This window comes from Bubalus kerabau, chromosome 4 (genome assembly GCF_029407905.1).
Source record: "Bubalus kerabau isolate K-KA32 ecotype Philippines breed swamp buffalo chromosome 4, PCC_UOA_SB_1v2, whole genome shotgun sequence".
NCBI lineage: Eukaryota > Metazoa > Chordata > Mammalia > Artiodactyla > Bovidae > Bubalus > Bubalus kerabau.
In genome coordinates this window covers 22,573,836-22,601,024 of record NC_073627.1, presented here as the reverse complement: position 1 = coordinate 22,601,024, position 27,189 = coordinate 22,573,836, and the positions used below count along the sequence as shown (strand labels likewise).

Genomic DNA, 27,189 nt, shown 5'->3' with positions numbered 1-27,189 from the left:
CTGACTTTAAAACATGGACTCTCCAAGCCCAAAGAGATCTCAAAGTCCTCTAGTCTAGGAGCCTTTAGCATTGTGTGTGTATGTGTGTGTGTTTGTGTATGTGTGTTAGTTGCTTAGTCGTGTCTGACTTTTTTGCAACCCCATAGACCACAGCCCACCAGGCCCCTCTGTCCATGGGATTCTCCAAACAAGAACACTGGACTGGGTTGCCATTCCCTTCTCCAAAAGGAATTATAGAAAGAAAGAAAGTGAAGTCGCTCAATCGTGTCTCACTCTTTGCGACACCATGGACTCTAGCCTACCAGGCTCCTCCATCCATGGAAGTTTCCAGGCAAGAGTACTGGAGTGGGTTGCCATTTTCCTTTTCCTCCTTTAGCATTCTGCTGCTGCTGCTGCTAAGTCGCTTCAGTTGTGTCCGACTCTGTGCGACCCCATAGACGGCAGCCCACCAGGCTCCACCGTCCCCATGGGATTCTCCAGGCAAGAACACTGGAGTGGGTTCCCATTTCCTTCTACAATGCATGAAAGTGAAAAGTGAAAGGGAAGCCGCTCAGTCGTGTCAGACTCTTAGCGACCCCATGGACTATAGCCTACCAGGCTCCTCCATCCATGGGATTTTCCAGGCAAGAGTACTGGAGTGGGGTGCCATTGCCTTATAAACTTCCAATTCATTATCTCACCTACCACTTTCAAAGATGGCCCATCCTGTCACTGGCCACTTGACTCCTATAGCTCATGGTTTCCTAGGCTTTGTGCAAGACACTGGAATCAAGAAATAAATATCTTTCCATCTGTTTGTATCATCTTCAATTTCTTTCATCAGAGTCTTATAGTTTTCAGAATACAAGTCTTTTGTCTCCTTAGATAGGTTTATTCCTAGATATTTTACTTTTTTTGGTTACCAAAAAGAATTTTCTGATCTTTCACTGTTAGTATATACACTATAGGCAGGCAAGAGTTTCTGTGTGTTACTTCAGTAACCTGAAACTTTACCAAATTTATTGATGAGTTCTACTAGTATTCTGGTAGCATCTTTAGGATTTTCTATGTATAGTATCATGTCATCTACAAACAGTGATGGTTTTATTTCTTCTTTTCCAGTTTAGATTCCTTTTATTTCTTTTTCTTCTCTGATTGCCATGGCTAGGACTTGCAAAATTATGTTGAATAAAAGTGGTGCCAGTGGACATCCTTGTCTTGTCTCTGATCTCAGAGGGAATGCCTTCAGCTTTTCACCAACTTACCATATAGCACAGGGAACTCTACTGAATATTCTGTGATAGCTTATATGAGAAAAGTATCTGAAAAAGAATGAATATATGTAAACGTATGAGGGCTTCCCACGTGGTGCTAGTGGTAAAGAACCCGCCTGCCAATGCAGGAGACACAAGAGACTTGGGTTTGATCCCTGGGTTGGGAAGATCCCCTGGAGGAGGACATGGCAACTCACTCCAGTATTCTTGCCTGGAGAATCCCATGGACAGAGGAGCCTGGCGGGCTACAGTCCATAGGATCGCAGAGTCAGACACAATTGAAGCACCAACTAAACACACGTGCACGCATGTATAAGTGAATCACTTTGATGTGTACCTGAAACTAGCACAACATTGTAAATCCAAACATTTTTTTGAAAAAAAAAAAAAGATAAATAACAGCTAGCTCTGCTTTAAAGGGGCTTTAAACAATATAGGAGATTGTTAAAAAGTTCTTTATGCAGAAACAAATCTACCTCCTTCCATGATATTTCTGCTTATTGCTTTCATTTGTTCTTTCATTCATTCAACAAATATTTGTTGAATACCACTGCTGTGCCAGGCAGGTTTGGGTGCTGGATATTGGTGATATATTAGCAAGTAAGTCAGAGAGTTTGCCCTTTAGTTAATTTAGTTTCTAGGTCTACCCATGGGAGCTTACAGAAGATAAGTACAGTCCTTCTGCCACATGGGCAGACCTCAGCTCTTCATGAAAAGGTTGCAATTTCCCATTCCTGGTTCTTCATTTAGCAAGGTTCTAAAGCCCCTCACCAGTTTGAAGCTATTCCTCTGAATACACTCTGTTGTTCCTATACTCTGCAGTAGGGGCCCTAGAATGAAATTTCTGATGAATTTGGATTTAGAGGCAACCAGTAGATTCCCCAGCAAAACCTCTTGTCCAAGCCTCTCATGTGAACTATGCTGACGTCACCACCACACTCCTGGGCACCAGCTGGTTCTATATACAGTTAATGAGACCCTTGGGGACATTTCCCCATAACTACACTGTGTACAGATGTAAGCAATATTCACTGAGGTGCCTTGTCCCAGTGACCTTCTCTAAATGATCTATTACTCATGAGTTCCTATCCCAGCAAAACCCTTCCCAAGCACCAGAGGCAAAGCAGAGAACTCCCACCTCTCAAAAAACTCAGAGCAGAAAGAGGAAAAGGTCATGTAACTCAGAGAAGGAGAGGTCACGGAGAGATAGAAATGTAGAGGGACATCAAAGAGACTGGATCTGGAACCTTAAAGATAAGTAGATTTGGACAGGCAAAGAGATTTTCCAAGAAAAGAAAAAAAGGCAAGCACAGGCACTCTCAGAAGCAGAGCTATGCACATGGGCTCAAGAGAAGCACTGTGCAACCTCAGAAATGTGAGGTTGCAGCCAGCAGTGGTCTGCCCCTGAATGACATGACCACCTGCCAATGCAGGAGACATAAGAGACCCAAGTTCGATCTCTAGATCAGGAAGATCCCCTGGAGGAGGGCCTGGAAATCCACTCCAGTATCCTTGCCTGGAGAATCCCATGGACAGAGGAACCTGAGAGGCTATACTCCACAGGGTCGCAAAAAGCTGGACACAATTAAAGTAACTTAGCCCACACGTAGAGAGTCACAGAGCATTTCTAAGGCCAATTTAAACAAACTCAGCCTAATTCATGGCTAAAATTGTGGTCTCCTATTTTTGTAACATCTGCACAGGTGATTCCCAAACTTTCACCAACATCAGAATCACCTGGAGAGCTTACAAAATGTAGATTGCCAGGCCCCACATCAGAGTTTCTGATTCAGTAGGTCTGGGGTCAGGCCTGAGAGTTGGCATTTCTAACAAATTCCTGGGTGATACTGATGCTGTTGGTCTGGGGCCAACACTTCGAGAACAGAAGGGCTGCTTTAGGGAGATAGATGAGCTTTGTTGTGACTATCATCCCGTGTAGATGAAGCCCACTGTACCAAAATGGTGTTTGCTGAGTGCAAGAGGAGCCAGTGTTTGAATGATCACATTTAAAATCTGTTAGCCTGTGTTTTTGTCAATATAATAGGCAAGTTCTGTTTGTTTTCCTAGTTTTCTCTTCTTCACCGAGGTTTGTCTCATGAGAACATCTGAGATGGAAGAAAGGAGGGGCAAGAAGGGAAACCCATACAGTGCTTGTTAATCTTGTGGGTAAGAAACAGGTGCAAATGAAACAATGCTTGTAGAGGACAGACAGAGGTCAAGTTTGCACCTTCAGTTCAGTTCAGTTCAGTTCACCTTGACAAAGGTCAAGAAGCAACATTTATTTACATCTATTATGTGCTGGGAATCTCACCTGGCACTTAACATACAGGATGGCATTTCTTTTCTCTCTCTCTGACACACACATACCCCTATATATTCAAAGTTGATATACCATATTTGACTATCTACTATGTGCTTCCAAGTAAGGTACACCATGTGCTTCACATATAACCATCTCTCTTTCCTAAATACATTATTTTAATTAACCTTTACCACTATTGCTTTCTTGCTGTTGTTTCTTTTGTGTATGTGCTCAGTCATGTCTGACTCTTTGCAACCCTATGGACTGTAGCCCACCAGGGTTACAGAGGGTGCATGGGCTTTCCCAGGCAAGAATACTGGAGCTGGTTTCCATTTCCTTCTCTAGGTAACCATATCTTAATTATAATTACACTGCAGAGTAGTTTAAAGCATCCCATTGTAGAATAAGGGAAAACTCAGAGCAATTAGTTAACTTGCCTGAGCTCACAAACCTTGAAATATTAGCTCAAGTCTGCCTGACTCTCAAGTCCAGGTTCCTTGTCTCCGAACACCAAGTCAAAGCCACTAGATCTCAGCCACAGAATGTCCAACAGACCCATCTGATCATTCTAATCATTCAACAGACAGGTACCAATTTCCTGCTCTGGACCACACACTCATCTAAGCAGCTGGAAATACAGCAGGGGACAGAACAGAGTTCTCCGGTGGTTTTTGAGCAAAAGGGAGCAATGATGAAAATAGCAGTTCAGGAAACTTAACTAGTACTTGTACACACCCTGGGGTAGGAACACTAAATCTCCATTTTGTGTGCTCTCTAGTACACAATGCAGTGCCCGGTACATAATATATGCTTAAGACATGTTAAATGGAAGAGTAAAGAGCTGGAAGTGTGTGCAGGATGAACTTGGCAGAGAAGGGATGAGGCAGGAGGAGGCTTTTAAAGAATCCAGACAGCATGTGATAGAAACCAAATCCAGCCACCTGCAGTGCCATCAGAAAGAAAGGGATGGAGAACAGAGATATTACAAAAGAATGCTACAAGTCTGGGCCATGTACTCTATATGGGGGTGGGGGTCAAAGGAAGGACTTCCTCAGAGGAAGGAGGACCCCCAAAAGTGTGCTTGAGGTCACCTCTGGGTTCCTGGGACAATAAGGTAATGTGAAAGGAAGCTGAGAAGTCAAGGCAGAGAGCTGGCTTGAGAAGAAGAAGCTGAGTTCAAGTTTGGAGCCAGTGAATGAAAGGTCACTGCCCAGCAGGGCGTCAGAGATAAAAGCCTGGAGCCAGGAGAGATCAGTCTGGATTCTTTGGAGGGACAGGGAAACTCTTTGCAAATGCAGATACTGATATTTATTACACCTGGCAGGCAGGTACAATGGCTTGATTTAGCCCAGGGGCTCGTATTCAAGCCAGCAGTGACGGTCAATGAGAGTCCCTCCTCCCCTTGCTAAGACTGGAGGGGTGGCAGTCTCCAAAACAGGTGGCAGGAAGATAGTTTGCTTAGAGGGCATGGCATTTGAAAACAATCACAATCTGTATTATAACTGAACTGTCACTAGTTTGTATTTATATTTTTAAAAGTTAAAACAATTTTAAGTAAAAAAGGTAGGGTTTTTTCCACATATATTAAATGAAAAGGCATGGTTGAGAAACATGTAATTAGATAGGAAAAAGACAGAAAAATGATTCAACAAGATGAGCTCATGGAAATTATTGTAAGTGGGCTTCAGAAGAGGCAAATTTGATTTTGTTCTTAGGAAGATGTTGTTCAGTGCTACGTTGTAGCCAACTTTTTGTGACCCCATGGACTGCAGCACGCCAGGCTTCCCTGTCCTTCACCATCTCCCAGAGTTTGCTCAAACTCATGTCCACTGAGTCAGTGATGCCACCCAACAATCTCATCCTCCTTTGCTCCCTTCTTCTCTTGCCCTCAATCTTTTCCAGCAACAGGGTCTTTTCCAGTGAGTTGGTTCTTCACATCAGGTGGCCAAAGTGCTGGAGCTTCAGCACCAGTCCTTCCAGTGAATATTCAGGACGCATTTCCTTTAGGATTGACTAGTTTGATCTCCTTGCAGCCCAAGGGACTCTAAAAAGGAGAGGAAGGCGAAGTGGAGCCTTAGAGTCGCATATCAAGGGCCATCCAAAAAAATGGTGTCTAAATGAAAAAATGCTCATATTATGGAAAGTCTAGAATTCCACCTCAGTTTTCTTGTTCTCCCAGCATAGACAGTGGTGGGAGCAGAAGTGTGAGTTCTTTCCCAGAGCTCTCTGAGTGGGCCAGCATCCACCACAGGGGCCTGCAGGCAGTCACACTTACTCCTTTCCACTTTGCTAGGATTTGGGGTAAATGCCATTTGGAGTCAAAAAACAGGTGATGAATGGAGGGGCCTGCAGAGACTTAATTGATGTTATTACGTGAAGCTTGGAAAGAAATATTACAGATGAGCACCTTGGTAATACATGGCTGGTAAACAGAAAACTAATGGCCTTACTTACGAGGTGGCTCAAAACTAGATGTGGTCCCAAGCCAAGGGAGCAAAAATCTCAGGGGAAAAAAATAATCAGTCCACATGGCTGAAATTTCTGTGGCCCAAGTAAAATCAGATACTGAATTCAGGGCCCATATCAGTTTAATCCATGAGGGTAGTGTGATACGGGGAGACCAGAGAGAGGAACCTAGTGGGCAGGTGGGAGAATCACCTGTAAGAAGAGGGGTGCTTGGGATTTGGTACCAGAGGGAGCCCTGAGTCCTCTGGTTGCAAGAATGAATGTGAGTGAAAGCACAATGCCCAGGTGTCCTGGGCCAGAATGGTCACCACCTACCAGCCTCCCCAGCCTGCAGTCCCCTATATCTGAATAGCCTTTTCCTCCACACCTCATAGCCCTGGGGGTCCCACAATTAGAGTTCATTCAGGATGTGGCCTGGTCAGGCAAGTGGGGTACAGGCCAGACTTCCATGGCCAATCACATGGTGCTCATGGCCACTCCTTACAACTTCTGACATTTGAGTTACTTGTTAGAAGAAAGCCCACAAGAGCCCCTAGGACATTATTGTCCCCTGACTGCCCATAGAAAGCTTTTTGGTTTTGGTTAGGGCACTTGGAGTAGAAAACTGAGCTCCAGAAGTGATAGTGGTTTATTTCATTATTGTTTATAAGTAGCCAAAGAATACAGCCAAGCTTCCAGCCCACCCACATGGGAATGTATGGCCCCGGGTGCTGCTAATGGGTTCTGTGACCACCTCTCTAGCTCCTCTGTCCCTCTAAGAAAAATCTATCCCTGCAGTTTTCCGGGGAACCTCATAAACAGATATGCCACAAGCACCTTCCATATGACGGGAGCACTATACAGATTATCCCTCAACAACAGCGAGAGGACACTACAAAGTTTCTAATTTCACCACTGAGGAATAGGTCTCAAGAGTGTGTAGTAACCTGGCCAGTTTTACTCAGCTAGTGTCACAGAGGTCGGACTGGAGCCCAGGTCTGTCTGACTCTGGAGCACATGCTTTTTCCCCCACACTATGGTACTGTCACCAACCAGGGCTTGTGGCCTCCTGCAATCAAAATAAATTGATAAGAGGCCAGACAAGAAATTCAGGTAAGGCATTATGGGGCTGCTGCAGCTGTGGGAGGGAGCAAAACAAGTTAACAGGTTCCCTTCTTCACTGCCCAAGGAGGGGCAAGCTGGTTCCTTAACATGCAGTGAGAATAGGGGTGTGTCCAGGGGCCACACCAGAGTGGCTTAGATGGTTGGCCCACCCCTTTGGAGGTGTTGAGTGTAGGGGCATTTGCAGTACCCTGCTTTCCCAACACCCTGTTTTTGTCACCAGCTCTTCAGAAGCAACAATTGGTCTTTTTGGTCTTTTTGCTTCTTGTTGTCTAGGATTTGCCTTAGCTGGGCATGCATGCAGTTATTTTTAGTCCCTTATAGTTTCTTTGTATTCTGTTGCTCGAGGAGACATTTGTCTAGGTGCATGGCTTCCCAGGTAGTGCTAATGGTAGAGAACCCGCCTGCCAATGCAGGAGAATGCAGGTTCGATCCCTGGTCAGGAAGATCCTGTGGAGGAGGACATGACAACCCACTCCAGTATTCTTGCCTGGAGAATCTGATGGACAGAGGAGCCAGGTGGGCTACAGTCCATAGCAGAGCAGAGAGTCAGACACAACTGAAGCGACTTAGCACACATGCGTGCATTGCAATAGAGGGTCCCAGGTCCCAGCTTATCTCACTACCATGAAGAAGAATCAACTCTGCACTGGTCATTGGACCAGGGTTCAAGAGGAAGCTGAGACCTGAGAGTTTCATTCTTCTGGACCCACTCAGCATAAATATGCCAAAAGCTAAATTGACTAGCACCGCAAGGAGAGAACAGAGCCTCTCGGGTGCTTTTCCCTGTCTGCTCTCTCACTGTGTCTGGCTGAGAACCATCTTGGCCAGGGTCAGAGCCACGTCCAAAAAGCAGATAGCACTCCTGCCAACTGCATTCCTCACTCTAGTACTTCGAAGGCGGCAGCAGAGGAGATAAGCCTATACAAAAGTGGCAGCATCTGTCTACAGAAAAATATAAACAAGAGGTGGGCCAGGACCAAGAAAACTGTCCCCGGAACCCAATCTGGGCTGCCGTGTCTAAGAGAATCGATGAGGAGCCAACGCCTTCATGAAAGCGTAGTACTGCCGCGCTAGTTGCTGAGTCATGTCCAACTCTCGGCAACTTCACAGACTGCAGCCCACCAGGCTCCTCTGCCCACGGGATTTTCCAGGCAAGAATACTGGAGTGGGTTGCCATTTCCTCATCCAGGAGATCTTCCTGACCCAGGGATCGAACCCGGGTCTCCCACATTGCAGGCAGATTCTTTACCATCTGAGCCACCATGGAAGCCTGCCTCTATGAAAAGGGCCAATTCAAACAAGAAGAAAAAACTTGGCAACTTGGCCAAGGCAGCTCTCAACACGACCTCCCTCTGACCAGACTGGAACTCTGAGTTGCGTGATTTTTGCTCTTGGACAAAATACCAAGAGGCTGAAGATGCCAAAAGCACAGTAGGGACATGTTAGTTCTGAGCTGTTTTGAAGGAATTCAGGTTTGGCAACGAACACCGCTTCCCTTCACCAGTCAATTGAGATTGATGGGCAAGGTATGTACACATCCCAATGTCAGCAAAGGGCCTCCATCCAGAGGCTAAGACCCCAGTGCCCCAGAGAACTCCTGGCAGCGACATTCCAGGGCCGGTGACCACCCAAGGTCTTGACAGCCAGGGCTCTTTATCACATCACATACATTGCCAAACACCAGAAGCATGTCATACAGGAAGGAGGTTTATTGACCACTGAATACAGGAACCCAATTAAATTTGAGGAGATTCTGAAGCACTGGAGTAGAACCAAAATCCCAGAAGAGACACTGGGAAAAAACAATAGCTTTAGTGAAAGACCATTACAACATGGAAACAAAGGGGAAAAGTACAGCTTAAGGAACAAACAGGAAACCACTGCTCAGAAGTTATCTGTTATCCTATGATTCAGTGAAAATGCCTCCAGTGGGTTTGGTCTTTTTGGAAGGAAGACTAAGCTGGTGAGGGCAATCCTAGCTCCGGTACCAGCAGCCTGGATCTTCTGCACTGGGACACAGACCTTCAGAACTGGCTCTTAGTGCTGGTGCGGGCAGGCAGAGCACTGCTGGGATAAAGGGTTCTAGAGGCAGGCATAGAGCAGGGATTACAGGGGAGTCTGCAGGGAGAGAGAGAGAAGAATGACCTTGACCTGGGAGGTGAAAAGTATCTCAGTGATGGACAGAAAGGTAAGACCAAAAGTCTTAAGGACAGGTCCACCAGCAACAAATTACACATCCCAGTGGAATCTACAGAGCAGTCCCACTTTCACTCTCACTGTATCTCTCCACATCCAGGAGTCCCTTGGTCAATGTGGCTTAGGGACCCTGCTATCATTCCTAAAACATTCTATCAGCATTGCAGTCTGCACACACCAGGAGAGGTGAATGTTTCACTGAGAGAGCATGCACAGGGAAGCTTGTTCTTTACAATGAGATCTTGAACAAGCTCTTGAGTGCTCTGTGGAATGGCATGGCCAGGAATTGCTTAGATCAGCGATCCCCAACATTTTTGACACCAGGTACTTGTTTTGTGGAAGACAATTTTTCCAAGGACTGGGACTCGCAAAGAGGGGATGGCTTGGGTGGTAATGGGAGTGATGGGGAGCAGCAGATGAAGCTTCATTCATCTGCTGCTCACCCCCTGCTCTATGGCCTGGTTCCTTATGGACCAAGAACCAGGATGGCCTGGGGCTTGGGGACCCCTGGCCTAGATCATACATACTTGCAGTCTTCACTCTCCAGAAGGTTCTGGTATGTTTTGATCTCACACTCCAGCCGGGCCTTGACATCCAGCAGCACCTGGTACTCCTGGTTCTGCCGCTCCAGGTCAGCCCGGATCTCAGACAGCTGCTCCTCCATGTTGCTGATGAGGCTCTGCATCTGGGCCAGCTCGGTGCCCAAGCGGGCCTCAGATTCACACAGTGAGTTCTGTAGACAGTCCTTCTATAATGGGAAATAATGGGGTGAGAGACCTAGCTGCCCCCAAATCATGCAGTGAAAATCCTGGCCATGCTCAGCCACATGGGACAGATTCCAAGGAGTCATAGGGCACTCCTGAGCTCTGGATAAACCACTGTCAATACGGCCAAGACTTTTCACGAAAAGAAAAACCTAACTTGAATGGTGTCATGGTTACCCATGCATCACCCATGCCTGACATAGACATTCAGTAAAATCATGTAGAATGAGTGCTTAAACCACCACACCTGATTCTGAAGGAAGTGACTTTCAATGGAAACCATCCTCTGGGTCAAAATAACCTTGACAACAAGGCATCAAGTTTCAGAGGACTCAGATCCTGAGCTCTGACTTAACTGTTAATGAAACTGATTAGTGAGACATCTAAAGGATGCTGCTGTGAGCCCAGGGCCTGTGGCCCTCGCAGCGTGGTAAGGGTGAGGAGGACCATACCAGGTTGTGCTGGGCTTGGCGCTCCACCTCCAGGGCGTTCACTGTGCGTCGAAGCTCCAGGATCTCCGACTGGCAGCACTGCAGCTCCTCTGAGCAGGACATGGCCTGCAGGCTGATGCCTTCAGACTGCAGCATGAGCACACAGAGAGGTGATCGATCACCTCCCTGGCCAGATGCAGCCGGATCCCTCCCTGCTCTGCAGCACCGCCCTCACCTGAGTTTGGAACCACTGCTCCACATCACGGAGGTTGGTCTCCACTATGGCCTCGTACTGGCCCCGCATCTCCTCCAGCACCCTGCCCAGGTCCACGGTGGGCTCCACGTCCAGCTCAATCTTGAGCTTATCTCCCAGCTGACACTTCAGAGTGTTCACTTCCTACAGAGACAGAGAGACCAAGACCTGCAGTAAGAAAAGGGCATTACAGAGAGCACCTGAGCCCCCTCCCCAACAAGCAGCATGAGATGCGACACCACACACACTGATGTGAAAAGTCTTGCACTGGGTCCAGTGGGAAGGACCCACCTGGAGACCTGCCTAATCTTACAAGGCATACCTTTAGAGAAGAAACCCCACTCTGCCACATCCAGTTGGGCCAGTCTGACTCTCAGGCCCAGATCAGTCCTTTATCCTACTGCCACCTGAGCCCAGACTCTAACCCTGGAGACCCTTGGTGGGAGGCGCTCCCTTCTCTGCCCAGCACCCTCCCCTCCCCATGGAGCCTGCAGCTGTAGGACCAGACCTGCTCATGGTTGCTCTTGAGGCAGAGCTGCTCCTCCTTCAGGGATTCCTGCTGGGCCTCCAGGTCAGCCTTGGCCAGGCTCACGTCATCCAGGATCTTGTGCAGCCCGCACAGGTCCGCCTCCACCACCATGCGCAAGGAGCGCTCACTCTCATGCCTTCCATCACAGAAGGCACAAGTCAACCGAGATGCCAAGGAGAGCCCCTCTCAGCTGGCCCTGCCCCCACCCTCTTTACCAGCTTGGACCCTCGTTTGCTCATTTGGCTCAGCACTGGCCTTGGAGATGACTTAGACACAGCACCCACTCTCAAACAGCTCACTGTCTAGTGAGACATTCACAGCACTTAATCATTTTCACCACTGTGAAATGAGGCAACTTTGGTTCAGAAAGATTAACTGACCTGCCTAAGATCATGTACCTTAGGACCCAACACAGGGTTCATGCCATTGTATGAGCTCTTAGTTAACTAGGATAAGCAATAGCCAACTGCCTGGTCATTGATTTGCTCCTTTATCCCTTATGTTGGGATATTTTTCCATCTCTTATCTTTCATCTTTGTTTAGTGGAAACACCTGGCACCTGAGAGCACCATAGATTGCTCCATAGGTAAATCTGGACCCTGACTTATCTCTAAGAGGCTCCTTTAACTTATATGTGAAATTCAGTGGCTGTCAATGGCTCAGTTTATTCTAGAAATCACTTTGTTTTGCTCCTGGTTAATGAAGTCAGACTGCCTTATCACAACCATTTTAGGAACCATAAATGAAGACAGACTAATACCAAACTATAGATACTCAATTTGATCTACCTTCTATTAGTTTGGTTTGTAAAAGTGAGAGAACCCCAGCAAAAAAAAAAAAAAAAAAAAAAAAAATTTAATAAGGAAGAAAAAGGACAGTAATTCACTCATCCAGCAAGTATTCGGACATTGGGACTCAGGTGGAGGAAGGAGTCACTCTGAGCCCTCCTTCAACCTTACTTGTTAGTCACTCAGTCGTGTCTGACTTTTTGTGACCCCATGGACTATAGCCCGCCAGGCTCCTCTGTCCATGGGATTCTCCAGGCAAGAATACTGGAGCAGGTTATCATTTCCTTCTCTGGGGGATCTTCCCCACCCAGGGATTGAACCCAGGTCTCCTGCATTGCAGGCAGATTCTTTACCACTGAGCCAACAGGGAAGCCCCAACCTTACTTACTTGATTCTAAAGTCATCGGCAGCCAGCTTGGCATTGTCCACTTGGATGATCAGCCTGGCGTTCTCAGCCTTGCTGCACAGGATCTGAGCAAAGCCAGGAAGATAGTTCACATACAGAGCATCACACTCCAGGTTCCTGCTCTACGTGTGATGTCTATATTCATGCTCGGGAGACTCCAAGAACCCAAAGCTCCTTGAGCTCTTGGTGGGTGTTTGCCTTCCATGCCCTTCTACCTCCCTTGGGCCCAGCACACCCCACCCGGGCTGCTCCACACCTCACCTTCTGCTGCAGCTCCTCGATGATGCGGAAGTGGCTCTGATAGTCTGGACACACGGTGGACTCAGGGCATTTGCTCAGCTCCCGGATCTGGCTCTCCAGCTCCGCGTTGTCCCGCTCCAGCCGGCGCACCTTCTCCAGGTAGCTGGCCAGCCGATCGTTCAAGAACTGCATGGTCTCCTTCTCGTGACTGTTGAAGAAGCCTTCACTGAAGGTTCTGCAGATTCCGATGTTGCCGGGAATGTCGCAGGTCCCCGGCAAGGGACAGGCGGTGTTGCAGCTGTGAGGCAGACAGAGGCTAGGTTGGCCCAGAGAGGTTGTGCCCACTCGGACTCGGTTGGCGTGTGCCAGGGTGGCCGAGAGGCCCAGAAGGGCAGCATTGATCTCTGCCCCAAGCTGGTCTCCAGCGTCAATGGAGGAGACACAGATGTTTCTTGCTCCAGGAATGTTGGTGCAGCCCAGAGCGTGGCATGAGCTGATGCAGGAGGAAGTCATGGTGGACTGAGGATACACAGGAGGTTCAGAGCCACTGAGAAGGCTGAGCCACTGCATCTGACAACCCTCTTCCCTCCCGGCCCTCTTATACCCCATCCCAAGTGGGTGTGGGCTCCATTCTTTGACCTCCCTGCCTTGATTCTCTACCTACTGTTGTACCGTCATCCTGTTACTCAGCTGTTGAGTTTACCATTAAGAGTTCCTCACCTCATTAGAGGAATGTTGATGAATCTGAGGTGCCTCCTGGCTCTTTGATATCAGATGAGCTGTTGGTGGGCTGTCAGAAGCTTTTCATTATTTTTAAAAGAACAAAAGTCCTTTCAGTCATCAGATGGTTGGCCTCCTTAGTGGTTTGTCCACACTGAACACGTGACTATTCCTGTAGGTCATCAGAGCAACAGGAGAGACAAACTTCTGTAACTACAGGGGCACTGACCTGGGCGAAGACTCAACCAGCCTTCCCTATCCAGGGAAGAAACTGGTTTTTGGCAGGTGTTATGGGCTTATTGGTTATCAAGAAGTTTTCTATTTCTTCTTTCTTCAATTGTTTGCCTTTCTTCTCCACTCTAAGGGGCAATAAGACTTCTCTGATAAGTCCATTCATTCAACACACATCTCCTGATACATCCTATGTGCCAGGCTCATACCTGACACACAGTTGGTTAGGCACGATATCATTTCTGTCCTTCAAGAAGCACTATAACTTGGGTAGCCATGGGTGTTTTCAATAGTGTCTGAGAAATCATTAGAATAAGGGTGACTCTGAAAACCTGATCTAGACCAAGAAAAGTGAGCACAAAAAAACAATAACAAAGATTATTGATAATAATAATAATCTTTTTGAATCTCATATAAGAGATTCAAATAATCTTTTTAAATCACATGAACTTGACCATGAAATGCAAGAGTCAAAGTCACTGATGTCTCTCTTCGAGTCTTACTTGCTTGATTCTAAAGTCTGTTTTGGAGCACTTATCATGTGTCTTAGGGGATTTATTGATTATATTGTCTATATCCTTCCTACATTATGTGAGGTGGGTATTCTTACCTTAATTTTACAAAAATAAATAAATACGGCTTTTTAAATTTTATTTATTATTTATTTGTTTTTTGTTTTTTTTTACTTTACAATATTATATTGGTTTTGCCATAAATAAGGTTTTGGGGACCAGAGATGTGAAGTTGTTTTTCTCTGATCAGGCCAATTATAAAGTGTCAAAGCTCTCCTCAGTATGTTTCTTTCCACTCCAGAGCCTGTTCTTATTCCCCTTGATCCCCCACCCTAGCCCCCAACAGGAGAACAGCCGGGTCATTGCTAGAGGAAGAAGGATTAAAAGGCTCAGAAACTGAGCGAGAAGTTGAAATTAAAAGAGAAAACAAGAATCTGATATTCTATATTGTTCTTTTTTTGTCTATATTGTTTCTCCCAGAAAATACAAATGCTGGGGTACCAAAGCAGTAGGGGTTCTCCGAGGACTGTGCAGGAAAATGCCCAGGGGAAACATTCCATCTCCAAAATAGTTATACCTCCTATCAAACACACCACTAGCTCTTAGTACCAGGGAACCAAAACACCTGATGGCTAAGGTCTCAAATTTTCTCAAAATTTTTGGCAGACTATAGGCCCCTAATGCTGAGAAAGATCTAACATGGGCCCCCGAAGTGGTTGTAACTAGATCTTTGAGAAAATGAGTATTAGGCAGGGCTTTGAGCATTAACCAAGCACTGAACAGACATCTCTATAGGGACTACATACATAGAATAGAGACTAGATATATAGAGACATCTATAGGGACTAGATAACCTGCTCTCTCTTTCTCTCTCTCTCTCTCTCTCTCTCTCTCTCTCTCCATATATATATATAAAAATATATATCTGCTTTCCAGATGCATGTGTGCATGCTAACTCACTTCAGGCATGTCCGACTCTTTGCAACTCCATGGGCTGTAGCCTGCCAGGCTCCTCTGCCCATGGGATTCTCCAAGAAAGAATGAGTTGCCATGACCTCCTCCAGGAGATCTTCCCATCCCAGATATAGAACCTGCATCTCTTTCGTCTCTTAGGTCTCCTGCATTGGCAGGCGGGTTCTTTACCACTGAGCCAGGTGCCTCAGTGGTAAAGAACCCACCTGCCAATTCAGGAAAATGCGGGTTTGATCCCTGGGCCAGGAAGATCCCCTGGAGTGGGAAATGGCAACCCACTCCAGTGTTCTTGCCTGGAAAATTCCATGGACAGAGGAGTCTGGCAGGTTGCAGTCCATGGGGTCACAAAAGAGTCAGACTAAACAACAACAACAAAATGAATTTAAACCTATCTCCTGTGAGGTTTTTATTAATTAGACTCACAATGTCAGGGATTCACATGTCAGAGCTTCAGACTATTCTGAAATGTGTCTTAGTAGGTGAGAAAGAATTCACTTCTAGAAGTCCTTAACATCTTTAAAAGCAATTTACTAACTAAAGTGACTTGGAAGGAAATTCAGGAAAAAATAATGAATGAAACCTCTTTACTACTTTGCATTCTATCAAGAAGAAATACAGAATTCAAAAATTCCATCTACATTCCCCTGAAAGGTCAGCTCTGGCCTAAGAGTCACTCAGAGTTCATCAATGAATAGCCCTTTCCAGACACCATAATTAGGAGGCATCACCAGGCCAGGCCATCCCATCCTTCAGAGGTCTCTGGATGCAATCTGCATAGGTTACATCTTCAAACACTCCTTTGTTACTCTCCTCCACTTCATCACATAGCAACTCGATTCCCTATAAACCAGAGAACTAGACTTTTAAAGTCATTTCATTTGACTTGCTAAATAGAAGGTACCTTGACCTTATGCTCTGACAGGATTCATTCCATTGACTAAAATGCATAATATGTTTCATCTCAAAGCACACTTATTATAGCATTACATCACTTCTGAAGATTTGTATGTCTGGATGATGCTCCTCCCTGTTAGTTTGATCATGGTCTTGACATGGGTTTCTACTGGATACACTATCTTGTATAATGCCACTGATGTTCCATTGTAAAATTGCTTGGTTCCACTGATCTGCATGTTTCTCAAAGGAAGTGAGTATGGGTGAGGATCCTAGCTCTCATACCTAAGACTGCCTTCCTTTCCAGTTCTTTAAAAAAAAGTCCCTGTGGCCCTTGGTGATCAAATGTGAACCAGGTTCCGTGACAAGAAGTGGTGAACACAGAGCACGAAAGAGGAGATTATTGCCCTCCTTCTTTCACCTATGTGCACGAAGTTCTCTTCACTGAGTCTAACTTTAGGAATACTGATATCCACAGGCAGGAAGTCTACTGCAGACAGAAGTGAGGAGCTGTGTCTTCAAACACAGTGTTGATACTAGCATATCATACTATTATTCTAGGTATATGACACTTGAGACTTCAATGATGGAAAAGGTGCTTTTTTTCCAGTTAGATAAAACTTTGCCATCTGATGTCTTAGGTTCAAGCCCCATAATCCACAAAGTTTAGTCATCTATCAATGTTGTTTTTCCACCCACTATGAAATAGCCTAGACGCTAGGAGTGTATCAACAAAAGCCATGGTCCCTTAGTTGAAGGGGAGACATTAGTAGCAAGTCTCCACCCTGGATCCATGGGGGTGGTGCCACACTTCTGAAGTCATTAGACATGTCATTGTCTTTCTTCCCATTATTCTGTTCATAGCCCAAGGGCAGATCAAGACTGAACCTAGCTTTCTTTGCAACTGTCTAGAGAAAATAAGCCTGGTTTTTCTTTACTTGTCCACTCATAATATTTCTGGCTCCTGATGTATGGGTTTTCCACATGTTAGGCAATTCTCTGCAACACCAACTAGATGTCCTTATAATTCAATTCGATTCTGATACTATCTACCTGGAGTTAAGTGTCAGATCCTAAAAATTAAGGGCTCAATCCCACAAAACTTGTCCCACTCCAGACACTAATTCCAAGTCCCAGATTGTTACCTGTGCTTCTGACCAAACAACTAGAAATCAGAGTTCCCACAGCCTCCTCTGTGTGTTTAATAAATTGCTAACATGGCTCACAGAGCTCAGGGAAACACTTCCCTTTACTAGTATATTATAAAGGATATGATAAAGAATACAGATGAAAAGGTACAGAGGCTAAGGAAGGTAGGAAGGGGTTCAAAGCCTCCATCCCTCTCCAGATCACCACTCTCCTATCACCTCTGCATGTTCACCAAACTGAAAGTTCTCTAAACTTCACACTTTTGGGATTTTCATGGATGGTTCATCATGTAGGATCAATTATTAACCATCTCCAGTCCCTCTCCCTTTCCCAGAGCATGGGGATAAAGTGGAAAGTTCCAAGCTTCTAATCATGGGTTGGTCCTGCTGGTGACTAGCCATCATCCTAAGTTTTGCAGGGACCCGACGAGAGTCACATCATTATAACAAAGAACACTCCTATCACCCAGGAAATTCCAAGAGATTTAGGAGCTCTGCGTCAGTAACTGGAGTAGAAGATCAAATAGTAGAACAAAAGATGCTCCCAATGTTCTTATCACATGGAAAATCACAAGAGCTTTAGGAGCTCTCTGCCAGAAAACAGAGACAGAGATCAACATACATATTGCCTGTTACTTCACAGCAACAGAAATAGAAAATACCAAAACCTCCGTTTCTGAGCTGCCTGACCTCAACCACATTACCTAACCTTTAAAAGCAGCCAGTTTGTCCTATGTTGTTGTTCAGTCGCTAAGTCGTGTCTGACTCTTTGCAACCCCACGGACTGCAGCACGCCAGGCTTCCCTGTCCTTCACTATCTCCCGGAATTTGCTCAAACTCATGTCCATTGACTCGGTGATGCCATCCAACCACCTCATCCTCTGTCACCCGCTTCTCCTCCTGCCCTCAATCTTTCCCAGCATCAGAGTCTTTTCCAGTGAGTCAGCTCTTCGCATCAGGTGGCCAAAGTATTGGAGTTTCAGCTTCAGCATCAGTCCTTCCACTGAATATTCAGGGTTGATTTCCTTTAAGATTGACTGGTTGTATCCTCTTGCTGTCCAGGGGACTCTCAAGAGTCTTCCCCAGCACCACATTTCGAAAGCATCTATTCTTCGGCACTGAGCCTTCTTTGTGGCTCAACTCTCACATCCATACATAACTAGTGGAAAAATCATAGCTTTGGCTATATAGACTTTTGTAGGAAAAGTAGTGTCTCTGGTTTTTAATATGCTGTCTAGATTTGTCATACCTTTTCTCCCAAGGAGCAAGCATCTTTTAATTTTGTAGCTGCAATTACTGTCCGAAGTGATTTTGGAGCCCAAGAACATAAAAATCTGTCACTGTTTCCACTTTTTCCCCATCTATTTGCCAGGAAGTGATGGGACCAGATGCCATGATCTTAGTGTTTTAAATGTTGCATTTTAAACTGGCTTTTCCACTTTTGTCCTATGAACATTTACAGTAATATTTACACACAGGGCTACTGGTAGGAATAAAGGACACCAAGTGGCAGACCTCTAGCATAATACCTAGCACACAGTAAGCACTTAATAATGTCAGTTCCCTTCCTCTTTAGGATCTCCAACCATCACCATCACCCCCTTAAAAATGTTTCGTGTTTTCAGGAAAATAAAAATAAGAATGGCTTAATATATGAATGGATGTTCACTGATGATTAAGAAGTAGAAACTAAAATAGTAAGGAGATACTACTTTCTCCTTATAGGATTAATTTAATTGGATAGTGCACAATGTTGGTGAGAGTGTGGGAAACAGGTCTTATGGAATCCTGGAGATGGGGATGTTAACAAGTGCAATCATGAGCTTGCACCTCTGCTCACAGGCAGAAGGAGTAGTGGTGCCTGTGAGCCTCTTATTCCACCCTCTGCTCCTCCAGGTGATCTGTCCTCCTTGCCCTGGCCAAGATGATTGGGAAAAAGGCTCCAGAAGGTGGATTGGTAGAGTTGGGGTGGCCCCGATAATCAATGCTCCAGGGAGGGAGGAAATGCAGAATTGTGTTTCAGCTAGACTAAAAATAGATTTTTGACATAGATCAAAGATTCCGATGGTGGGAAATAGAAAGGTACTGGAAATGGCTTTATTTTGCTTATTATAGATCCATTATTACTAGATATCCTGAGTCTGAAACACCTAGGGGCAATGACTATCACAAATGAATGAGCTCATGGGCTCAACCACACTCCCTGTGAAGCCTTCCTGAGCCTCCCAGGCAGGTAGCGCACCCCCTGCTGGCACACTCCTTCCATCCCTGAAAATTATGGGCGTGCCCCCCCACTACCGAGTGGGGATCTCCTTGAGATCAGGGAGTCTATCTTGTTGCTTCTCTTCCTTCATTTCTGTATCCCCAGAACCCAGCACAGAGCCTGGTCATAGTCTATAGAGAGACTAAGTACTCCATGGACGTGCATTTAAGTGAGTAGAGAATGAGAAACATCCTGTGATTACTCGAAGGTAGTTGTATGTTGAACCAGTGAAGTAAAATCAGAGATTCTTAAACAACGTGGAAAAACGTATACACCCACCAGGGGTGCACCAGTAAATTAGCTTTCCGGGAGGGGTAGGAAGCCCTGATTTCTAGCGTATGCCAATTTCTGTGCTGCAAATACTTCCATAATAGCCAACATCAGGTACCCATATGATATCCCTGAATGTGGAGCTAGGAAGAATCCATAGGAGTCAACTCCATGTACCACTCAATGCCACTTGCCCAACCCAAATTGATGACAGTATATTTCTTACATATTCGTTTATTTTATAAACCTACATAGAAGTCAAGTCAAAGGTAGATCACATTGAATGCACATTCAACAGATCTGCCCTTAGAAAAACAGAAGGCAGTGTAGCAATGGGGCCGGCTATGACTGCTTCATCATCTTACCACCTACTGATGTCCCATGCTTTCCTTAGAGTCCAAGGTCCCAGCTGGGCCTGGAAAGGGTAGAATCCACTGGTTGGTTTGCATGTCTCAAGAAACAGCCTTGCTCTTTTAGTGCCATGTGCTCTATGCAAGGGCCGTCTTCTGCATTTCTCAGATTTTGACACTGACCCATGAAATGTACTAAACCAAGTGAGCCTTTGACAAGGGTAAGGCAGGGATGCACCAGCACAGAGAGGTGCTTTTTGATAAGAAAAGCTCCAGAGTCATGTTGGTTTCCACACTGTGCTAAAAAAAAAAACCCAGGGTCTGGACATTTTCTAACCTAGCTTTGTCAGCCTCCAGGGCAGTGGTTCTCTCAAAGTCTGGTTCTCTGGCCAACAGCATTAGGATCATCTGGGAACTTGTCAGGATACACATTTTCAGATCCAACTCCAGATACACAGAATTCAAAAATGCTGGGGTTGGAGCCAAGCAATTTGTGTTTCAAAAGCCCTCCTGGAGATTCCGAAGGATGCTCAAATCTGGTAACCACTGCTCTAAGAAGGGGCAACTCTCCTGAATGTGGCAGTTAGAAACATCTGGAATAAGTTCTCCCCCCTTAAAATCCCATCAAAAACAACTTCTAACCTTAACTGCGCAGTAAGATCTTCTAGGAAACGTATAGAAATTCTGATACTCAGACCACACCCAGACCAATAACTTCAGAATCCCTGGACATGACAGGGACATCGGTATTTTTTAAAGCTCTCCAGGTGGTTCCAGTGTGCAGCCAAGGTTGAAAAGCAGTGACTTGGAAGAACAAGAAAAGAGACCATGGAAATGTGATATAATGAAAACCAGCACTTTGAAATCAAGCAGAAGTGTGGGTTCTGGCTTTAAGTCACAGAGCTTTCATTTTCTGTTGTAGGAAATGAAGATTATAAAATCTGTCCTGATAGTTACTGGGGAAGAATCATATCCCAGAAAGCAGAACTCAGGGGAAGCAGAGAAAATAATGGTATAGTAGAGAGAACGAATTCTTTATTTACCATAACAGGAAGACTAGATAGCATCTAAACTTGAAGACTCTAACATTAACCATATTCACATATAATTCAGCATTATAGAAATGTATACACACCAGAAGAAAGAGCTAAAGGCTGAAAACAGTTGCTTCTGGGAAGACAAATTGATGGGAGAGGTGAACTGCTATATTTTGATATATGCATTTTAGCATAATTTGAAGTCTTAAACTATTTGCAATGTATTAATTGGATAAAATAAAAAGTAATTATCTTTACAAACACTACTTTTCCTAAAACAGTAGAAAACCACAAAGAGCTTATCTGCAATTCTGAAATCTAAAAAATTCTGAAGACTGGATGCTTCCTCGTAACTCCCTTGTCTTCATATGGTGTTTATTTAACCCACTTTGTATCACTAGCCACACCCTTCATAGGAGGAATTAGTCATGTTTTACAAGGTCTCCCCCGCCCCATCAAAGGTGAGGGAGAAAGAGCTCAGCATGCGAGCACAGACACTGGGACTCTGTGAGGAGCTGACTCTCATTCCCCGGGGACTGGAGTGTCGAAACCAACATGTGGGTGAGTCTGTGACTGTAGACCCACCCCCTGTGGCATGTGGGGGCCCACCTGACACATCCACACCTGCAGAGAGGGGTCATTCCCCGAAACAGAAGAGGCAATTTCTAGACCCCCAGAAGTCTTGTTTCTGTAATGGAGCTCCTGGGAGCATCTTGGGCTGGGTACTGCTTCCTGCCCGCAGAAGGAAATGGGAGCTAGAAGAAGGTAGGTCTTAAGACAAGCTTGTTTCCTGGAAGGACCAAGTGACTAGGACAAGACAGCAGCGAGCCAGCTTATCTCGACTTGGGATCCATAGATCCCCTTTGTTAATCCTCAGCATGGGCCTGAGTCTCGTCTCAACCACCACCCTCCACCAGCAGTGGGGAATCTGGGTCCTTTGTCCAAGTCCTGGATGGGATGCTTAGTGACAGTCCCCCGGGCAGGCACAACCAAACCACTCGGCCACTTCTCCCCACAGAGGAGAGTCTCCTTCGAGGGCAGACAGGGCGGGATTAGGGTTTTGTTCTCATTTAAGAGGCATCTCTGTACAGGGTCTGCTCCCAGCAAGGTCACTCACTAGCCAGATGGCCCAAAACTAGTCAGTGAGCTCTCTCTGGTCCCTGGTTTCTCATCTGAAAAGGCAAGTTCTGGAACAGACCATGGACTTGAACTCCTGGGCACAAATCAAGGAAGAATTACACTGTATGGTTTGCAACCCAAGACTATGTACATATACATAAAGATTCAATTTCCCATAAAAATGCTTCTTTTCTAATTTCTATTGTTTCATTTCAATCAGTGTGTATGTATGTGTGTATGTGTATCTCAAGCTGATTAAAATCAAGTAAAATGACTTCATAGACCATCAGTGACTCACAGCCATTATTTAAAAAACACTGGACCAGTGCCCACTGTAACTCAGTGAAACAACCCAACAATGGTAGATTCAGATTCAACAAGCAACCTCACTAAATTATTCGTTTCATGTATCAGCTAGGATCCAGAAGAGAGAGATGCAGCTCCCCGTGTGCTGCAGAAAGAAAGAGGCCCCATTAAGAAAACTTGAAAATCAAGCCAAGCCACAGGGAATCCCCCCTGCCCCCCATCAGAGATGAGCCACTTGTGAAATTGGCTTCAGTTGCTTCCCACCCTACTCTCATCTGCAGTGACAGGAGAGTCCCCACCAACCCCTGGGTGACCATTAGAAGGACCAGGCAGACCTGGCCATAAACTGCAGGCTCTGAGAAGATTCCTATTAGCCTTATTACTTTCTCATGTAGGCCCCATGCAATGCTGGAGGCTGAAGGTCTCCCTGGATCTTAGCCTCTCTGGGGCAGGCACCTGCCCCAGCCTCCCTGCAGTAAAGACAGCTTTTCACAGAGCCTGAACAGCAGGGGTTCCTGCTGCACTAGAAGCCATGGTCCTAGAAAGCCCAGCTGCGGGTTAGTGACCAGGGCCAAGCAGGGCCAAGCAAACAGCTAATTTCTGCTGTCTAGCAAAGAGATCCAGTTATACATATACATATATATATACATTATTTTTAATATTCTTTTCATTATGGTTTATCATAGGATATTTTATTTTAATTCTACAGGAATAATTTTTTAATATTTATTTATTTGGCTGTGTGGGGTCTTAGTTGCAGCATGCGGGATCCTCATTGCGTCATGCGGGATCTTTCATTTCAGCACACAGACTCTCCAGCTGTGATGCCCAGGTGTGGTAGTTACGATGCTCAGGCTTAGTTGCTCTTTGGCATGTGGGATCTAAGTTCCCCGATCAGGGATCGAACCTACATCCCCTCCATTGCAAGGCAGATTCTTAACCACTGGACCACCAGGGAAGGCCATATCATAGGATATTAATATGGTTCTCTATGCTATACAGTAGGACCTTGTTTATTCACTCTCTATATAAAAGCAAAGCAGATTTTCTTTAAGCAACATTTACCGAGCACTTACCCTGTGCCAGGCATCATGATAGGCATTTTCACATGCATTCTATCCCAACAACTCTGTGAAGGAGGTAGAATTATCCCCATTACCACAGGGGAGAAGGAGACAGAGATGGACAGAGGTTAGGCTATCTGCCAAAATCACACAGAACGTTAGTAATAGAATTCGAACTCTAGCCCAGGTTTTCTAAAGCCAAAGTCACTGATTATTTCCATTATGGCAAGATGCTAGTTTGTGTGTCTGTCTGGTTACTTAGTGATGGCTAAAGAAGAGGACTATTTGGAAACACACTTATCTCAACCAATTGTTCAAGAAGATAGACATCAAATGATCTTAGGAACTTCCTGTTTTGCCAAACTGAGATCACTGCATTCATAGGCTAAAATTTATGAAACCCAAAAAGAGAAATGTTTCATTGTGACTGATTCTCCCAGTTCTCACCTGGCATATCCTGTTTTGATCATATTGTGAAAGCTTTCTTAACGAAGTAGGCAGGGTACCATTAAGCATAATTCAGTCCACAAATCACCCGACCTCTTCATCACTGTGTCTGACTCCTGGGCCCTTCTCTCTGCAAGTATCACCTTCTGGCCAGGCTTCTTGAATGGCTCCTTTTCCCCATTGGGCCCCCACTCCCATCCCATAAGGAGGCCTTGTTCTAGGACCATGAGTGGTGGCAGATGTGAGGCCCAGTCTCCTTAATATTCTCAGGGAAAGTTGCATCTTTGAAACACAGGTCCTTTCTTTCCTAATCCCCACTCAGGGAGTATCCTGCTACCCGTGGGAGTTTCTCCCAAACATCAATTATGCCAGAGGCTTTATTACTTTGCTGTGGCCCTGCCAAGGTTCTCCTATAAACCTGAGTTAATTAAATCCAGAGGCTTTGATATGAGTTCCTCTGAGAATCCCCACATGTGTAGCATTGGGTCCAGTCTCCAGGAGGCCCTGGTGCTGGTGGGCAAAAAGCCTTTTCAGAGTTTATGCCTGAGGCTTCCTCATCCATCAGATAAGAGAGATGGGTTGGGTGGGAGGATCCCTTGTGGTGTTTCTAACTTGGAAATTCAAAGCGTTAGTTGCTCAGTCATGTCTATGTGACCCCATAGACTGTAGCCTCTGTCCATGGGATTCTCCAGGCAAGAATACTGGAGTGGGTTGCCATGCCCTTCGCCAGGGCATCTTCCCAACCCAGTGATCAAACCCAGGTCTCCCACAGTACAGGCAGATTTTTTACCATCTGAGTCACCAGGCAAGCCCATTGGAAGGAACATCCAAACGCGAAAGATGGTGGCCATCTGTGACCAGCAGGGGATAGCACTCCCGGCCCTGGGCTGTGGGCCTTGGTTTCATATTAAAAAGCTTGAATGAGCATTTGAGTGGTCAGACAGGTCTTGGTGAGTCAGAGTGACACACAAGTGTGGAAACAATGACCAGGTTGGATTAAACAATATGTGACGGGGGACAAGGATCCTACAGAGGCCCCCAAAATGTCTAGGGGCCTGGACTCCTGGTCCTCAACTCCCTGTATGATTACTTCTGCTGCAGCACGGGCTACAGCCTAAGGTCCAGGCACCTGCTGAGTCAAATGTCAAAAGGATAAGGAGAGACAGAAAACAACAAAGTCTGTAAAGCAATTATCCTTCAATAAAAAAATAAATTAATTTTAAAAAAGGATGAGGAGATTCTGGGTTTGGTGGTTTCTTTGTTTCTTTTTAATTTTCGGCTGCTCTTCGTGGCTTGCAGAATCTTAATTCCCCTACCAAAGATCAAACTCATGCCCTCATAAGTGAAAGCGTGGAGTCCTAACCACTGGACTGAAAGAGAATTCTCAGGTAGTTGCTAGCTCTTTTTGAAAGGAGAATTATATTCCCGGGAAAGAGTTTCAGCACCTCAGGGGGGAAATAAGTCTCTATTTTTAGAGATGTGAAAGCAGGAGAAAGGGGAAAATATACATTAACCTGAAAAAAAATAATAAAACTTATTTTTAAGTTTTTATTTTATTTTTATTTTAAAAACTTAGCGCTTGGAGAAAGCATATAGAGCTCAGAGAGACCTGCTAGGCTTGGCGGCGAAACCCTTGGCTCCAGTTTCCGCCTTTTGGTTGTGTATCTGTGAGCACATCTTTCCATTCCCCTAGGCCTTAGACTCCCTGTCTGTACATGGGAGAGATTGGACCAGCTCATCTGTAAGGCTCTTTGTGATTCTGACAGTTCAGGACTGTGGCATCCAGTAGAACTTTCTACAATAGTGGAAATATTCTATTTTCTGTACTGTGTGGTACCACCAGCCACATATAGGTATTGGGCATTTGAAATGTAGCTAGTACAACTGAGGAATTGAATTTTTCCATTTTATTTCGTTAAAACTTAAATAGCCACATGGAGGTAGTGGCTACAGGATTGGACAGCAAAGGCCCAGGATTCTAGAACTGAATGAAGATTTGGTTCTGTTCAGTCTATTGTGTTTATCAAGCTAAGCACATTCTAGACAAATTTTGCACAGCGATAGAAAGTAAAAGGGCCTCCCAGGTGATCGCAGTGGTAAAGCACCCACTTGCCAAGGCAAGAGATGTAAGAGATGTGGGTTCAATCCCTGGGTCAGGAAGAGCCCCTGGAGGAGGGCATGGCAACCCGCTCCAGTATTCTTGCCTGGAGAATCCCATGGACAGAGGAGACCGGCAGGCTATAGTCCGTGGGGTAGCAAAGAGTCGGACGTGACTGAAACGATTTAGCACGCACACATGGAAAGTCAGAAGGAAGTCTTGTTTGCACTCAGTTATTGGAGCATCCAATTAGGTAGAAGCCCCTGTCCCCTGACATTGAAGCTCACTGAAGTTACTCCAACCAGTAACCACAGCTGGCTAAGCAGTGTGTTTGTGTCTCCTGCCAGGCTTATGACCCAGTCTGCCAGGCATGCATGCAGGATCATGTCCAGAGAGTCCCAGGCAGCTTCAGGATCCAATCCATTTCTCATCACTTCTTGGCAAGTCTTGAGGGCAGACCCTTAATAGAACTATCACCTCAGCTCATTAAAGAAGGACTATGTACTTGGAGGATGATGTTCAGAAAGGTATTCAAGATTCCAGCTCTCTCCTCTTCATCTGCCATGGCCAATCTGTTGCCTACTTGGCTCCTTCACTGAGTAGCTCAGATTGACCCTTCATTTTTCCATTCCCACTGTCATTTCCTTAGTCAAGACCCTGTTAGTTTCTTCCACTCACTTTCTCCCTGCCTCTCAGCCACCTTCTTTATACTCCTTGGTGGACTTTCTAAAATACCACTCCAGTCATGTCATCTTGGGGTCCAAATCCTGCAGCCCTCCCACTGCCTTCAGAATAGAGTCCAGGCTCTTCATAGGGTACCTGAGGCCTCCCAAGGGCTGATGCCTTCCTGCCATTTGAACTTTATTCCCACCAGTGTTTCCCATGAGCCTGCTGCTTCAGTCAACAGGTCCATTCAAAGCCTCCTGGGCCTAATTCCTGTTTTCCTACAAACCCCAAATACCTATTCCTGTCCTTTGCTCTGTAGACATCCTAGTCAACTTTCCAGGCCCATCTCAAATACCACGG

At 45.6% G+C, this 27,189-nt stretch overlaps 1 protein-coding gene across 1 annotated transcript; it reads right to left on the bottom strand.

The window, feature by feature from the left end:
* Nucleotides 1-8,782: 8,782 nt before the first annotated feature.
* LOC129651223 (keratin, type I cuticular Ha8-like) lies at nucleotides 8,783-13,245 on the bottom strand. The gene is made up of 7 exons (XM_055579922.1): nucleotides 12,754-13,245; nucleotides 12,475-12,557; nucleotides 11,278-11,434; nucleotides 10,752-10,913; nucleotides 10,538-10,663; nucleotides 9,849-10,069; nucleotides 8,783-9,243 (listed from the first exon to the last, which is right to left on the bottom strand). Exons 1-7 carry the CDS (start codon nucleotides 13,243-13,245, stop codon nucleotides 9,150-9,152), a joined length of 1,335 nt encoding a protein of 444 aa, XP_055435897.1. The 3' UTR covers nucleotides 8,783-9,149.
* Nucleotides 13,246-27,189: the final 13,944 nt, after the last annotated feature.